The 17078-nt window shown below is 40.2% G+C and overlaps 1 protein-coding gene across 1 annotated transcript; it reads left to right on the top strand.

Annotated features, from left to right (window-relative positions):
• Window positions 1–1307: 1307 nt before the first annotated feature.
• LOC110523803 (rod cGMP-specific 3',5'-cyclic phosphodiesterase subunit beta-like) lies at window positions 1308–16702 on the top strand. Its single transcript, XM_021602833.2, has 22 exons — window positions 1308–2204; window positions 2928–3080; window positions 3463–3552; window positions 3728–3868; window positions 8070–8144; window positions 8268–8332; window positions 8852–8918; window positions 9060–9107; window positions 9220–9369; window positions 9814–9957; window positions 10055–10120; window positions 10503–10649; window positions 10803–10910; window positions 11037–11146; window positions 11629–11716; window positions 11855–11955; window positions 12459–12566; window positions 12693–12756; window positions 12873–12947; window positions 13078–13161; window positions 13408–13531; window positions 13650–16702. Exons 1-22 carry the CDS (start codon window positions 1734–1736, stop codon window positions 13673–13675), a joined length of 2505 nt encoding a protein of 834 aa, XP_021458508.1. The 5' UTR covers window positions 1308–1733; the 3' UTR covers window positions 13676–16702.
• Window positions 16703–17078: the final 376 nt, after the last annotated feature.

The raw sequence follows: 17078 nt of genomic DNA, 5'->3' as shown, positions 1-17078 counted from the left end.
GCTCTTTATTCATTTGTACCTTAGGTGAAGAGGCTGAGAGGGAGCATACATTTGCCGACTATTTCTGACATATCAAATGAATTGAACTGACATTTAAAAAATTCCAGGGGCAGTAAAAGATAACAGAAGGTGTATGACAAACAAGTAATGGTTCTACTATTTACTGGTTAAACTAATTATTTTGAATACAATTTTGAAGGCATGAATATCAATGGCATGGTCAGCTTCAGCAGCAGTGATTAACAGTAGAAGTTCAATTAGCTTGGCCCTTCGTATAAGCCGGCTGCCATCTTGTGTTGTGGGGTTGCACTGTATTTCTAGGGTGAAATATGGGCCACGCACAATGGACATAATGCACCACAAGGGGTCAACAGTTCATTGGCAACAAACAGGTCACGTAAAGGCTTGCAATGGCTGGATTAATATGTTAGTATCATTAAATGTGTACATTGGTTAAATCCCTCATCTCCATTTGAGGTTTGCGATGAAAGAACTGTTTAATTCATTCGATATTGATTATAAAGTAATAGTAGTTATATCCAACGTAATATTGAATAACAAACATTAGAGACTATACTGTTTTACACACACTCATAAGCAAATGCTTGTAAGCACGCACCCTCGTAAAGGAAGTCAGACGCAGGTTCATAGGAATGAAATGTATGCCTTTGCATGTGCACATACGTTGCACAGTACATATCACATGCACACAGACAGACACACCTCCCTCGCCAGCCTTGTCTCTCTCACAGGTAGCAGATCTGATAGTATGAATCTATTCATGTGGAGATTATCCAGCTGACCTTTTGTATAAGATGGTTAAGGAACCTTAATATAGCCGGTGTGGAAAGATTAATGGCATTTTATCATCGGGCTTGTCTTATTGTCTCATAGACCCCCATACGTGTCTGTCTCTCACTTAATCATGTAATATGTAATATTGTAATTGGATGATAAAAACAGATACTGCAGTAAGTAAGGCTACTTGTGTTAATTTTTTTAATTAAATCTAAAAGCTTAAATGAATATAACTAACAAATATTTTTCTGCTTCTGAAGGCTACAACCGGCAGAGGCCTGTGAAAGATCCCATAGCAGTAGTACTGACTGAGGACAACAGAATTGGGGTGCTGAGATAATCAACTAGTGGCCTGGTTAAATAGGGCTTAGCAACGAGGAGTGCTTTTTTTTAAAATAAGAAAGTTAAGAGCTTGTGTGTGTGGTGCCTGCCTGGGGCAAGAGCAGGCTACAGTTGGAGACAAACCAAACGGGGGGACATCTTAAGGCTAACTGCTTTCAGACATGTGCCTCCTTCGAGGGAGTCCGGATCTCTTTTCCTTCAGGCTCGTTTTCTAAACCTGGCGAGGGGCGAAAGAAGAGGAGGTAATCGGCCAATGAAAGGACTGGGTTGGCCTCCTTCATAGAGATCACCTGATCAGTTTTGCATGAGCAGATCCTGGCTCACCTTCAACACTATTAAGAGAAAAGCTTGCTGATGACAATGGGATTGGACTCAGCCCTCCCTCCCCTGCCATTGCAAGTGTCTCCTCTGTTCACACCAGGACCTAACTAACGTGCCTGCCCTCTTTTTAAGGGAGTTTGGGGATTACATAGTGTGAACTTGCCCTCTTTTTTATTTGCTAGTAATCAATAGATAATTGGTTTTGTCGTCTTTTCAGAGACCGTGGTTTGAAGACTGGGACTGGGGGAGAACCAGTACATCCCTAACCCAAGATGAGTGCGACGAAGGAAGATGTTGAGAAGTTCCTGGATGGGAACCCGGCTTTCGCCCAGGGCTACTTCAACAAGAAGCTCACACCAGGGGCCCTCTCTGTGATGGCAGGCATCTCAGAGTCCAAGGTGGACTTTGGGATGTTACAGGAGCTGGGTCAGATAGAGGAAGGTCAGATCCTGTTCGACCTGATCAAAGAAATGCAGGAGAACGTGAACATGGAGAAAGTGGTGTTTAAGATTCTGAAGAGGATCGTCGCCCTGATCCAAGCTGACCGCTGCAGCCTGTTCATGTACCGGGAGAGGAACGGCATCGCGGAGCTGGCCACTCGTCTCTTCAACATCACTACAGAGTCAGAGCTGGACGACTGTGTGGTGCACCCTGACCATGAGATCGTCTTCCCCCTGGACCTTGGTGTGGTGGGACATGTGGCCCAGACCAAGAAACACATCAATTTGAAAGATGTCAATGAGGTAAGAGTCAGATGGGGAAAAGAAGCATAAATGTTGTGGTAGTGATGAGAACAGACAGACAGTGTCCCAGAGGCTAGGAGCCAGTGAGATTGTGTTAATAGTCTTTTACAAGGGCCTTGTCATACGCTCCTACATGATATCATCTTCTAGCTGTACCAAAAGAAATAGATGTATCACGTTTATGTTCAGCCAGAGAGAAAAGTGAATAGTTATTTAATCCGTGCCTATCCGAACATACACATATTGTTAAAATTGTGTTTTTTGCTAAAACGCAGTGACACACAAAGTGGTATCGCAACTATACAGTACTGTGGGGATCTTCTAAATGTATATCTGGAGACAATATAAATCCTCTTGACAGATGTAATCCAGTTATTGTATATCCCTTGACCCCCTGTTGTAACTGGGATTAGGGCACCTGTTCTGGGGCATTTACACTAGGGTCAGCAGGAAGCTAACACGGTTCAAATTCATTTATATTTCACATTGCCCAGATTTACATTCACCCTTGATAATCGTGTGTACTTCTTACCTGAGCAGTTATAATTCTTTAATAAATTGTGTTTTGTCTTAGAATATGCCAGAGGAAAACATGTATTAATCTGTGCCAACTGAAAAAAGGCTCAAAACCAAGGCCATGTACTGGCTTATAGACAGACCCGTCTTAACACATCCATCTGGGATCTCTGAAGTCGGTGATTTGTTTTATTTTCTGCCATACAGAGCAGTCACTTCAGCTCATTCGTTGATGACCTGACAGAGTACAAGACCAGGAACATTTTAGCCTCGCCCATCATGAACGGAGAGGATGTGGTGGCTGTGATCATGGCCCTGAACAAGACCACTGGACCACACTTCACCACTGAGGATGAGGATGTGAGTACTGAGGACGAAGGCTCTCTGAGAATAGGACCTACACATGTCCAAGTGGTTAAATAAAGGTGAAAAAAAAACAAACAAGAGGAGGTTATTGCATGAATAAGTTGGGGATGAGTAATCAACAGGTTTTCCCCCTTCCCAAAGTGAATTGACTTTTACATGCAAACACTGACTGATGTTGTAGAACACAATCGTGTCCATCAAACAAGCACAGGGAACACATACAAACTGTGCCATTGCTGCCTAAATGAAGAGGAAGGTCACATTCACTCACACCTGATGTTTTCAAATACTCCCTCTTGTCTTTCCTCTACCACCTTGATTACACATCAATGCATGTATTTCTCTTTAACAATAATTCACATTTTTGATCTCCCAGCTTTTTTTGAAGTATCTCAGAATAGCCACTTTGAACCTGAAGATTTACCAGCTGAACTACCTGTACAACTGTGAGACTCGGAAAGGACAGGTGAGTCTGCTGTCTGTACTGATATTCAGAGGAATTACTAGTTGTAGATGACAATATGGTGAACACACAAAAAAGGCCTTTTGATTTTATTTTTAGCTTTCACACATTTAATGATATATCAACCAACTGGTTATTAGCTGATCCTTCGTGGTTGTTGTTTTTCTGTCGGGTATAGGTCCTGTTGTGGTCTGCCAACAAGGTGTTTGAGGAGCTGACAGACATTGAGAGACAGTTCCACAAAGCCCTGTATACAGTGCGGGCCTACCTGAACTGTGACAGGTACTCTGTGGGCCTATTGGACATGACCAAGGAGAAGGTGGGTGACACTGTCTGCATGTAGCCGGGCCACTCCTGAATTGCGGTATTGTCTTAAGCCTTCGAAGGTTTTTATTGATCTATAATTTATATTCAACATTTTTGTTTAATTTCTTGCATTCAAAAAAGTAGGTATCCCCAAATCCTCAAAACATGTCACCACAACTCCACTCATCACTTCTGGAACAAGACAATTTGCTTGCCCTAAGTACTTTAAACCATGCACAAACATGAAGTTTTGCAATATAAAGGACTTGCATTATGTTTCATCACTGATAAACAGTTTACGTGTGATATGTATCTATGTGTGATTTTAAAGCGTTTTTCATGGTTGCAAAGGTGAGGGACGTACAGTAAAAGCCACCGCAATTCAAGAATGATCCAGCCATTTAGTCATCATAAAGAATAGTTATTATGGGTCTCCTCTAGTAATACTGTAGCCCACAAAACATAGCTCCAGCAGTATTTGTTCATATTTTGCCCCTACAGCACTACAGTGCCTTCAGAAAGTACTCAGACCCCTTGACATTTTGCCCATTTTGTTGTGTTACAGCCTAAATTTAAAATGAATAAAACTGAGATTATTGTTCACTGGCCTACACACAATACTCAATCATGTCAAAGTGGAGTTATGTTTTTAGAATGTTTACAAATTAATTAAAAATTAAAAGCAGAAATGTATTGTGTTAATTAATAAGTATTCAACCCCTTTGTTTTGGCAAACCTAAATAAGTTCAGGAGTAAAAGTGTCATTAATAAGTTGCATGGGCTCACTCTGTGTGTAATAATAGTGTTTAACATGATTTTTGAATGACTACCTCGTCTCTGTAACTCGTAACATACGATTGATTATCTCAAAGGTCCTTCAGTCAAGCAGTGAATTTCAAACACAGATTCAACCAGGGAGGTTTTCCAATGCCTCGCAACTAAGGTCACCTATTGGTAGATGGGTAAAAATGAAATAAAAACAGACATTGAATATCCCTTTGAGAATAGTGAAGTTCAATGTCGGTCAGTGGCATTTAATATGAGCGAGGTCAATGTTTTTTTTATGAGCATGGCCTTATTTCTATTGCAGCATATTGGACGACTGTATTCCATTCACCCAGCTCAATGTAACATTGATAGGTTTAGGCTATTACATGACACTAGAATTGTCCCTATACCTATCATAAGGTTGCTACAACCCAGCCTATGAATGAAAGTTTACAACGTAGGTGCACAGGTCGAGAGAAAAAATAAAGTAATCAAGGTGACAGACAAGTGACACATTCAACACTGCCATGCACACTCTTGCCTGCGTCTAGCTGATCGAGGGTGTAATCATTAGTCCAACAGTTGCAAACAATAGTTTCTATTAGACAAATTCAGGTATGTTTATCCCTGTTTCATTCCGTTTAAGAAACGTTTTTCAACAGAATCAGCGGAATTAATATATCCCTGATCACACGCGAACACAGTTCACTTTCATAGCAGCCACATACAAACAGCATGATCATTTTGCGTGTAGAATTCCTTCTCACATCTATGTGCTCTCCTCTCACCTTTTCCTTTTGCTTGTGGACTTCAGTGAACAACACATCAGTCGTCTGTGAACAGGCGGGAAAATAATATAATATCATAACCGCTAAACGCTACACACAGCCTTGTTATCACCATATTAGCTAACGTCATAGTTAGCTAACATAGCTACTAGAATTAACGTGTTCATTAACCTGCTACAATCATGCAGTACAGTGTACAGTCAGCAAGCAGTTTAGCAGTTACACCGGCAGGCCCGGTGGAAATAAATGAATAAAACGCTTACCTTGACTTGGAAGAGTTCCAGTGTTGGATAGATATAGCCAACTAGCTAACATAGCATCCCGCTCTGTTTGAGCCGGGTGTTTGAGTAGGATAAACTAGCTACAGCATTTGCTAGCTAAGAGAAAGAAAAATACAACGAAATATAGCTCTCTCTCTGTCTCTCGCTTGCTTCTCCTTCATTTTTAAGAAATGTATTTGATCAAAACTGTTCAAATATTATCTTTCTCTTTATTTGTTTCAACTACTCACCTCACCACATGCACTGCAGTGCTAGATATCTGTAGCTTACGCTTTCAGCTAGGGGTGTGCTAGTAGTTGGACAAAACGAGTATCATAACGGATATGTATATCTGTATACATTATGATCGGGAAAAAGTAATTTTCATATGCCAGCACGCATCTTTCTCATGTCAGTCGGTCATGTGTGAGGTTCTACGTGGTCTAAATAACTCAACTGGCTGTCTGTAAAGAGAAGGGCAGGCTGTACGTTGATCCTGTGGTTCTGATTGGATAGAGGGAAACTATATTTCTCCATCCACTCGCTTCATAATTTCACCCGATCAGTTTTCCTCTTTTTGAGCTGATCATTTAGATTGCTGCTGCCTGGCTGCTACTATGATAAATCACATGGCGAGGACGTTTGCTATCAAGCTGTCAATGTGGATAATATCTCACGGATTCTGACTGAGTGACAAACTTGGCTGCCAGCAGCAAATTGAGGCCAGACAGACAGACACACACACACACACACCCCTCCACGCGCTGCTCTGAATCTGTAGCTTCTTTGCAGGAATTTGGCCAACATTTATTTAGGCATATTTAAACACTTCTGTTTTTTCAGATCGCAAGTATCATCCGATCCGACAATCAACTGTCAAGTTACGGATACGATTACGAATACAAGTATGGCCATGTCGGCACACCTGCTTTCAGTACTATAATCAATCTCTGATCCATTGATTGGGTGGACAACATGTCAGTTCATGTTGCAAGAGCTCTGATAGGTTGAAGGATGTCTTCCGGAAGTTGTCATAAATACTGTGTAAGTCTATGGAAGGGAGTGAGGACCATGAGCCTCCTAGGTTTTGTATTGAAGTCAGTGTACCCAGAGGAGGACGGAAACTAGCTGTCCTCCAGCTCCACCATGGTACTACCCTACAGAGTGCTGTTAAGGCTACTGTCGACCTTCATTGCAAAGCAATGTGTTTTAATCAATTATTTGGTGACGTGAATATATTTAGTACAGTTTTATCTAAAAAATTTTAACTTTTTTAATGTTTCACTATTTACCTTTTTATTAAAATCAATTAGTAGGATGGAGAAAACTAAGGACGGATCAACAACATTGTTGTTACTCCACAATACTAACCTAATCCGCAGAGTGAAAAGAACAACATTTGAATAAAATAAAAATATTCCAAAACATGCATCATGTTGGCAACAAGGCATCCTATTACGGGTATGCTTGTAGTCTTTAAGGACTGGGGAGTTTTTCAGGATAAAAAATAAACTGAATAGAGCTAAGCACAGGCAAAATCCTAGAGGAAAACCTGGTACAGTCTGATTTCCACGAGACATTGGGAGATCAATTCACCTTTCAGCAGGATAATAATCTAAAACACAAGGCCAAATCTAAACTGGAGTTGCTTACCAAGAAGACAGTGAATGTTCCTGAGTGGTTTTGACTTAAATTGTCTTGAAAATCTATTGCAAGACTTGAACATGTTTGTCTAGCAAATATTTCACAATCCTGATGTGTAAAGCTCTTAGAGATTTACCCAGAAAGACTCATAGCTGTAAACACTGCCAAAGGTATTCTAACATGTATTGACTCAGGGGTGTGATATTTCTGTATTTCATTTTCAATAAATTTGCAAAAATGTCTAAAAACAGGTATTCACTTTGTCATTGTGGGGTATTGTGTGTAATCATTTATTTAATCCATTTTGATTTCAGGCTGTAAAACAACAAAATGTGGAATAAATCAAGGGGTACTAATATTTTCTGAAAGCTCTGCAGTGGCGGATTTAGGCATAGGTGACATGGGCAGCCGCCCTAGGCGGCATCTTGCCGGGGGTGCTACGGGGGCACCCGCACAAAATGTTTTGGAATGGTGACATTTGCATGATCGGTTTTCTATCACTCATTTGCACATCACGTCAATGATATGATGTCACCGTGTGGGACTGTGGGTCAATTAACCTTGTCGGAGTGGGCGCCCTGATTCTAGTTTGTGAGCTTGGAAGGCTACTGCCTGGGAAGGTCTCCCACTCAGAAGTACGAGATGGGGAGGGGGGCTGGGGAGCCATACAAGCTAGAACCGCCACTGAGGCTCTGTAATATTATTAATATGCTGTGTCTGACAATCCATCTGTGTTATTGCTTTGTTCCTATAGGAGTTCTTTGACATCTGGCCAGTGTTGATGGGAGACCAGCCCCCTTACTCTGGACCTCTTACCCCTGATGGCAGAGTAAGTGTTCATAACTATCTACTTATTATCCTATGAACTGGTCTTTACCTTTTTGCCTTTGTTTTTACAATTTTGTATTCCTGGTGTGTGATTTTTTTGTTTTCTTGTTATCTGTGATTCTAGGAAGTCATATTCTACAAAGTCATTGATTATATTTTGCATGGAAAAGAGGACATCAAAGTTATCGCGTATGTTTATTGAACTTTTCTCTGATCATTAATGTATAGTTGAAGTAGTTTCAACCCTGTATTATCAGACCTGGGTTCAAATACATGTGCATTTGAGTAGTTGGCATTATACATATTTTTTTCTGTGTATTTGAGTATTTTTAAATACACAGCCCAAAACAAGTACTTTTATTTGAGTATTTGAATGGTTATTTGTAAAGACCAAAAAGTCTACCAAATTGTATTTTAGAGGATTTTCAAATACTTATTTCAAAAACAATTTTCAAATAGCTTTGTTAAACGCAAGCGAGTGCATTTTAGTCGGTGCATGCACATTTTTCTAAATCCTTTCCAAATGTATTTCCAAACACATAAAAAATGTTAAACTACTTGTCTTTTCAAATAAAATATTTCTGAAAACTTACTTTGAATGTATGTTAAAGTGATTGAGATATCTGAAATAGTATTTTAACCTAGGTCTGTGTATGATACTGTATAGCAGAATAATCAGTGTGTGTTGTCTGACTGTGTTGTCAACAGGACTCCCACTCTAGAACACTGGGTTTTGTGTACTGGACTTCCCACATATGTGGCTGAAACTGGTCTTGTAAGTTTTTTTAACTGGCATTCAGATACCAAGTGTTTGAAACGTTATCAGAATTTGGAATTGACTTGAAAATAACACAATGTTCAAATTGCCATGATTTGCATGTGTGTTGATGCTGTACTCTTTATTTTGAATATCTAGATATGTAACATCATAAATCCCGCAACAGAGGAGATGTTCAAGTTTCAGGTACATTTGCTTCCTCATAAAATCAAGTATCCTTGCATGTGGTTTTAGCAAACATTTTAGCAACTTGCATAATTCCTGTTGACCATTTACCTTGTGTTTTCCCATAATACAGTCAGAACCCTTGGATGATAGTGGTTGGACCATAAAGAATGTGCTGTCCATGCCAATCGTCAACATGACGGAAGATATCGTGGGAGTGGCTACATTCTACAACAGGAAAGATGGGAAGCCATTCGATCAGCAGGATGAGGAGCTAATGGAGGTACTTTACTGTACTACAGCACGCAACTGTCTTCTCAACAACTCCTCTCTTCACAGAGAAGTCGTCAAGTCAAATGGCTCTATAAAGCCTTGATCTCTGCATTTTTTTGTGTAGACCATTAATTTATACAATGCACTGTGGCAGTCAAATGCCTCCCACTCTCTTCACCACATTGACCCGAGTGAAACTACTCTGAATGATAGTGTGATTGTCTGTCTAACCATGCTGGCTTCTGAGTGAACCTACTCTGAATGATAGTGTGATTGTCTGTCTACCCATGCTGGCTTCTGAGTGAACCTACTCTGAATGATAGTGTGATTGTCTGTCTACCCATGCTGGCTTCTGAGTGAACCTACTCTGAATGATAGTGTGATTGTCTGTCTACCCATGCTGGCTTCTGAGAGAACCTACTCTGAATGACATTGTTTCTGCTGGTCTCCCCAGGCTATGACTAACTTCCTGGGCTGGTCCCACCTCAACACAGACACCTATGACAGGATGAAAATGATAGAGAACCGGAAAGACATAGCTCAGGACATGGTGCTCTACCACGTCAAGTGCCGTGATGACGAAATACAGAATATCCTGGTGAAGCCTTGCTCACAGATATACACAGATCTAACCTCCTTTACAAGAGAAGTGTTGTTTTAATATTTCACACTCATTGTTGTTTTATGTATCTTAGAAAACCAGACAGTATTTCAACAGAGAGCCCTGTGACTGTGAAGAGGAAGAGTTCCTGCAGATTCTGGTATTGCTACCTTATTTTTGTAGAATAACAATTTGGTCCTAATCTGGAGGTTGTAGAATTATCTCTGATTTAGTCACTAGAGTATAAGTTTAAGTACTGGAACAGTAGGCCTGCATTTGAAAGCTCTAGCTAGATTTATATGGTTGTATAGGTATAGGATCTTCATTTGATCACCCTGTAGTAGGAAATGTAAAACGTATAGTGTATTTGAGGTTTAAAAAGGCTTGATTTTCCCAACAAAAATGCCCATTAATTATTATCAACATAATAATTAAAATGTCCTGTTGTTTCCTGCTGTAGCAACCTAGCTAAAATTAAGATCCTTCATCTGCATGTTTAGTTTTTGTTAATAATGCTGTAATAATCATGCATTATCACACAGAAAAAAGAACTGCCTGGCCCCAAGAAGTTTGAGATCTATGAGTTCGGGTTCTCTGACTTTGACTGCACAGACCTGGAGCTGGTGATGTGTGGGATCCAGATGTTCTATGAGGTCGGAGTGGTCAAGAAGTTCCAGGTTCCACAGGAGGTATGGTGCAATCATGATCTGTACTGCGACATCTTTCAGTGCCGGGAAAGTGTCAATTCTGAATGATCTCCGTGCAGTTTGTCATTAGTTACTTTATTACTCTCCCATACTATCTGTATATGCTCTAACAGGCATCTTTATTTATTTCAACAGGTTCTGGTACGGTTCATGTACTCTATCAGCAAAGGCTACAGGAAAATGCCCTATCACAACTGGCGCCACGGTTTCAATGTCGGACAGACCATGTTCACACTGTTGACGGTAGGAATGCTTACACCTCAGTAATGTACCCTAACACGTTTTCTTACTTGCCAAAAAGCTTAACTGAAGGCATGATTGAAAGATCTCTAATTCTGAGAGTCAAACGGCTGTATTTTGTTGTGTCAGACAGGGAACATGAAGAGATACTACACAGATCTGGAGGTGATGGCAATGATCACATCTGCTTTCCTCCATGATATCGACCACAGGGGCACCAACAACCTCTACCAGGTGAAGTGAGTACTCCTGGGAATCGCTGCTCTCTTTTCACTCTGCTCTCCGAAAGTTGGTACTGATGTTGGATCTTCATTTGACCAGTATTGTCACAGCAAAAATAATGATTTGACTGTTCAGTCCACTATGTTGCTTGATCGGTGGTTAGGCTATTAGCTGACCAAACGTATGTTACATGAAAAATGCAATACTGTTAGTGTGCGTTAGTGTGGGTGTGTTAGTGTGGGTTTTCAGTGAATTGATGTAAATCACAGGACAATTGCAGGAAAGTGCAGGAAAATTCTCAGCAACAAAAGAGTGATCAAAATTAGGATCCTACATCTGTACAACCAGTCCTTAAATTATCTATGGGTCTCTTCTTTTACTCACTCTCTCATCATGACTGAGGCCTTGCATGTAGAGAAGCACCTTGATTAGCTTTGTGTGATGAATGGCTTATGATGAGCTCTTTACAGTGTCTGGTCTGATCTCCCCTCACGAACAGATCTAGTAACCCACTTGCCAAGCTTCACGGCTCATCCGTCCTGGAGAGGCATCATCTAGAATTTAGCAAGTTCCTCCTGGCAGACGAGGTACGTAAGGGTTTTGTATCTCAGCCATAAACATTCACTACTACAGTAGAACATTTTAGGTCAATTATTTATTTATTTGTACTTTATGCTTCCATGTTGATCACATGCTCTAGTCTAACTCCTCCATCCTCCCCCCAGTCCTTGAATATATACCAGAACCTCAACAGAAGACAGAACGAGCATGCCATCCACCTCATGGACATTGCCATCATTGCAACAGACTTGCAACTCTATTTCAAGTAAGACTTGCAACTCCAATTCAATTAAGTTTGCTACAGCACAGAAATAATCCTGCAGCAACAGAAAATATGAATTATTATGTGTATTAAAATTTATGGATGTTTTTTGAAGGGGTTTATACATTTTTTGTCAGGGAAAATCTAGTCGGACATTTTAAAGTGGAAATTGCAAACTTTAGAAGACTTTCTAAAGCTTGAATTCACTGCAAGTTTGCATTTCGTGCTGTGCAGGAAAATTCGCCTCAAAAAAAGCATGATCATATTAAGATCCTACATCTGTATTTACTTAACTGCAATACATATTGTATTCCCCATACAGATCTTAGGAAGAATGTATTGTTGTTAATGTGGACTCTTTTTCTGCATATTAAAGCACGGGTTTAGATACGACGATCAAGCCTACTTAGTCCTGTAAAGTTGAGGGAACAAGATTTCACAATGCAGCGCTTATAACTTTAACTGAATGTGTAACTCTCTGTTTGGACATTTTCCAATGTCACCAGGAAGCGAACAATGTTCCAGAAGATTGTCGACCTATCAAAGACCTACGAAGATGAGAAGAAATGGGTGGACTGGATGTCCCTGGAGACGACCAGGAAAGAGATTGTCCTGTGAGTGCAGTTCATGGTAGGGGGAGGATAGTAGTGATAGGGGGATATGTAGGATAATAACATGCACATTGGATCTTATTTTAGCATTTCTATTTTACGCTGAACCTTCAATGATTCCCCTCAAAGGGCCATGATGATGACAGCATGTGACTTGTCAGCCCTCACTAAGCCATGGGAGGTACAAAGCAAGGTGAGAACCTCCCTTGATTATATATGCAACATTTTAGTAGATGCTTTTGTGTTTCTGTAAGTGAATAAAGCTGTCCAATATAGTGAAATACAATGGACTACCTGGCTTCGTTCCAGGTGGCGCTGTCTGAAGCAGCTGAGTTCTGGGTGCAGGGTGATTTGGAAAGAGAAGTTCTTGAAAAACAACCCATTGTGAGTATATCAACGTGTGTGTGTCTGTTCTCCGTATATCCACATACATTTTTACACATCCAAGATGCCTGATGAAGAACTACGTTTTTTTTGTGCGTGTGTGTGTTGTTCCTCCCTCCTTTCCAACCAGACAATGATGGACAGAAACTGCGCTGGTGAACTGCCCAAGCTGCAGTGTGGTTTCATTGACTTTGTCTGCACATTTGTCTACAAGGTAACGTCACCGCATGTACTACCACTCCTTCAGACTAGCTACATCCCTCAGCTTCACAGTTACTGCTAAGCACCAAGTAAACCATGAATCAATAGATCTTAGTGTTTGGTCAAATAGTTGGCATACCTTCTATTGGATGTGTAGAATGACCAAATGCACAAATCGTTGCCTTTCAGACAAGCCTTATTTGGTGAGATGGCTTGACTGTCAGAAATAGAGCTCTCAAGTTTTTGTTTCGTTGTTTAGGAATTGTCCCGCTTCCATCCGGCCATCCAGCCGATGTATGATGGCATGCTGAACAACAGGAAGGAGTGGAAGGCCAAGCAGGAAGAGTACGAGGCACAACAGGCCATCCTGAAAGCCCAGTCAGGTCAGAGTGGACGATATACTATTGCTCTCTAGTTTAGAGGGCATTTTGTCTGTGCATTAAAATTAATACAGATTATCCTTAAACATGTATTGTTTTTTTGTATTCTTGCTATGTAAAGGGTCCAAGACGTGCTCAGTGTGCTGAAGCTCAGGACCTGTTTTGGAGGTAGGTCACTCCAGGATACATCACAGCCACACAGTCTTACTGCCGGCCGTGGGCAGGACCAGCCTCACCTCAGAACAGCTGTGGAAGGACAGCCTCCCCTCACAGCATCAGAACTTTAGAGAAGAGCCAGAGGGACTCCTTATCAGTCACGCAGCAAGGCCGTTGGACCTTCTGGTTCCAGACCCATGTTGGCACATTATGGCCACAACAGTCAATTTCCTGCCTTCAACTGAAGAGCAGTTATCATTAGTTGCATTGGCATATTCACATTTTGGAAGTTACCCCTTTCACTATGCTTCACGACATTCTGAGGAATCCTTCATGGTCTTAGTGGAGTTCATTTTTGTTTGTACTAACTTTTTTAACGTATGTACAGTAGGTTCCTGGAAGGTTTTTATTGACCAATTAAAGGAACAAGAAGTCAACAACTTCTGAAATGTTTCCATATGTATGTATAATGTCATTAATATGACACTAAAGCCCTGTTTAAACCAGGTGCCAACATACGTTCTTTGTCCTGATCTAGTCCACATTCTGATTGTGGCTCCATTTTCAGACATATGTTATTAAAAGTGTGTCTCATCCATCCACTGTGTCTGCATTGTGACCAGATTTCCTGGTCCCTGCCTGTATGCAATTATTTCCCAGATATTCTTTCCAAATAATATTTATTTATTTGAAGACACATGGCAGAAGTCAATGGTGCCACATGTAAATGATTTTAAGAGGCCAAAAGAATGATTATTTAAATGGATTCGCTGTGCAGATCAGTCTACACTTCGTAGATATCCAGACACAATGTGTGTCTGACTACCTCTGGAGGTGGTCAGGAAGAGCTGACCTATGACTGCATTTGTCTAAAATTGTGGGAACAATCAGACTGTGGACAAGATCAGGACAAAGGACACATGTTAGCACCTGTTAGCTCATTATGATTGCTTTTCGTTTTAAACAGGTTACTGTTTCTTAACTAACATTTTCGTACAGAATACTGTATGAAATGCACAGGGATACTTTTTGTTTTACATTAATATTTTACGCTGTTATTTGTATAGATTTTTAAAACAAGTAGGCTTGTTTTTAGAGTTATCACATTAAAGGTAGACTCAACGAAATGACGTTGCCACGAGCAGCACCGCAGATAGAGATGAGCGAGAAGCAAGATCCCGGTCTTACACAGTCACATACAGTATCTGTGCCTGGGTTTGCTTCATGCTGTTAAGTTGAGCCTCGCGCTTCAACACTTAGTTGTTGCGGACATTGACCCACTATGGTCTTTACTTTCTACATCTACGTCAGAACGCTGAGCCTACCTTTAAATAACACTTTACCAAATGTTGGTGGATTCATCAAGGATCCAACTTTACTTTTATGTATGTTATAATAACAGTGTAATAACTCGTGACTTACATTGTTCTTTACTCCTTCCAGTCAGTCGTCATTTACACAACTTTCCAGTTTTTCCAGATTTCTATGAAATATGACCTATAATTAAATACAAAATGAGTGAAATAGTTTTCCTCCCAAGAAATGGTAGTTAAAAATAAGCTTTTCTGCATTTGAATGGTGTGGGCGTACCCCAACAACAGAATGTTGTGGCATATACCGGTCATAAAAATATGAATGACAAGTAAACAGCTGATTGGCCAGCTCAGCCAATGACCCAACGTGACATGTTAAATGAGGAAATAGCTAGCATTTTTGAGCTGGGGCTCAAGTATTTTTTTCTTTTATTGATGCTTTTGGCCACGAGTACGAGAATAGGACGAGTCAACAACATTATTAGTATGAGTTAACAGAAGGAGCTTTTTGTGAGATTTTCACTGGACAATTACTTTAATGGTAATCAAAAGTAGATGATGCAATACTAGGGTATAGGGCTAGCATCCACATATGCCATAAGAAGTACGTTTTATGGTTCTACTTCATTACAGGGTAATGTGACCCCTTGCTGTGGGATGCTAAGTGATGGTTTTGCGGTATATTACTATTGTCCCATGCTGTGTTGGGTGAAATAATGGTCTGTAGCACTTTTAGTACAGCAATGTAAGAGGTGCTGTTATAGAACGACTGCAGTCAAGCAGTTGAAAACAAGTATATTTTCTGTGTGTGTACATTGTCATTTATTGTTCTGAGATAGGAGAGAAAGGAGTTGACATTTTCAGGAAGGTCTGTCCCTGGCTATCCACAATTAACTAGAAATGCTTCATTTTGAGAAACCCATCGTTCTCTCTATGTAACTGTTCACTGTTTATTGTTGAAGAATGAGACATACTTTTAGGGTAAAAACAAGATACGGTATGTCTCAGTATATGCATATCTAACAATATTGGATGGATTTTTATATGGTCCAGTCCACTGCGAGTAGTGGTCAAAGTCCAATCCCTCAGTAGAGTGATTGAAGCCAGTGGCCTTGATTCTGTTACTCTTGAGCCTACTCACTGGATCCATAGAATCTCCTAGTGTTCATTATGAACAGAGGGTAATCCTGCTCTTACAGCAGCCCCACTGTCAATGGGGTACCTATGCTTTTATAGATGGAATCAATTGTAAATAGTCTTCTCCTGTAAATATATTTCAATAATAGTATATTTTTTTTCAGATGATTAATACTTCATTTCCTCTATGAGCGTCAGTGCAACATTACTGTTATGTTCGATCTGTGCCGACATTATAGCATGAAGGGAATATTAAGGACCCTTTTATTAGAAGCAGTAATTATGCACTTCCTCTTTTCAATTCCACATCATTAAACATTGCAACAAACATTTTATTCCACAATTTGCTGTTAAAAATACTTTAGCGTAGATATGACAAGTTCTAAATCTCAATGTATGTGTTTTGTCTACAATGACCAAAATAAAGTACATTTATTTTTAAGGATGCATTTTGTCTAAGGATATCTTGTTAGTTTTATACAACAGGAAACAATTTAAATATCCATTGTATCCTATTGTTTTTATATTTATATATATTTATATGGACAGAGGTTGGGCCAAAGTATCTAAAGCCTTATTCATGCTCCAGGCCTTAATTCTCAAATCAGTTTTGGAATACTGACTTTCCAAACAGGAAGTTACAAGTGACCAAATCCGATGTGTGTGTTTAGACAGCAGTCATTTGCTGACATGGCTAAGCTAGTTATCATAGTAACGACAGGTGTGCTCAGTGGTATAGGCTGATTGGTGGTGGTGCTCGTTCTTCCTATCACTCAAAAGTTGTAGCAAGTTAAGGTGACAACAATGCCCGCCATGGACGTTTCCCAGTTGCTTTGAATGTTTCCTAATCATAGTGTGAGAACTCTTTTCAAGGATCAAAGGATAAGATTATCCAAACTTTTTTTGGTTGTTAGCCACAGCAGTCAACTAGCTAGCTAGGTAGC

This window comes from Oncorhynchus mykiss, chromosome 5, assembly GCF_013265735.2.
Source record: "Oncorhynchus mykiss isolate Arlee chromosome 5, USDA_OmykA_1.1, whole genome shotgun sequence".
Taxonomy (NCBI): domain Eukaryota; kingdom Metazoa; phylum Chordata; class Actinopteri; order Salmoniformes; family Salmonidae; genus Oncorhynchus; species Oncorhynchus mykiss.
The sequence above is the reverse complement of the archived record's forward strand: the minus strand, read 5'-3'. Positions and strand labels throughout refer to the sequence as shown.

What these genes read in the sequence shown, in the direction of transcription:
- LOC110523803 (XM_021602833.2), top strand. Translation starts at nt 1,734, where the DNA reads ATGAGTGCGACGAAGGAAGATGTTGAGAAGTTCCTGGATGGGAACCCG. An exon ending in GACTTGCAACTCTATTTCAA is followed by an intron (nt 11,956 to 12,458) that starts GTAAGACTTGCA and finishes CAATGTCACCAG; the next exon opens with GAAGCGAACAATGTTCCAGA. An exon ending in CATCCTGAAAGCCCAGTCAG is followed by an intron (nt 13,532 to 13,649) that starts GTCAGAGTGGAC and finishes TGCTATGTAAAG; the next exon opens with GGTCCAAGACGTGCTCAGTG.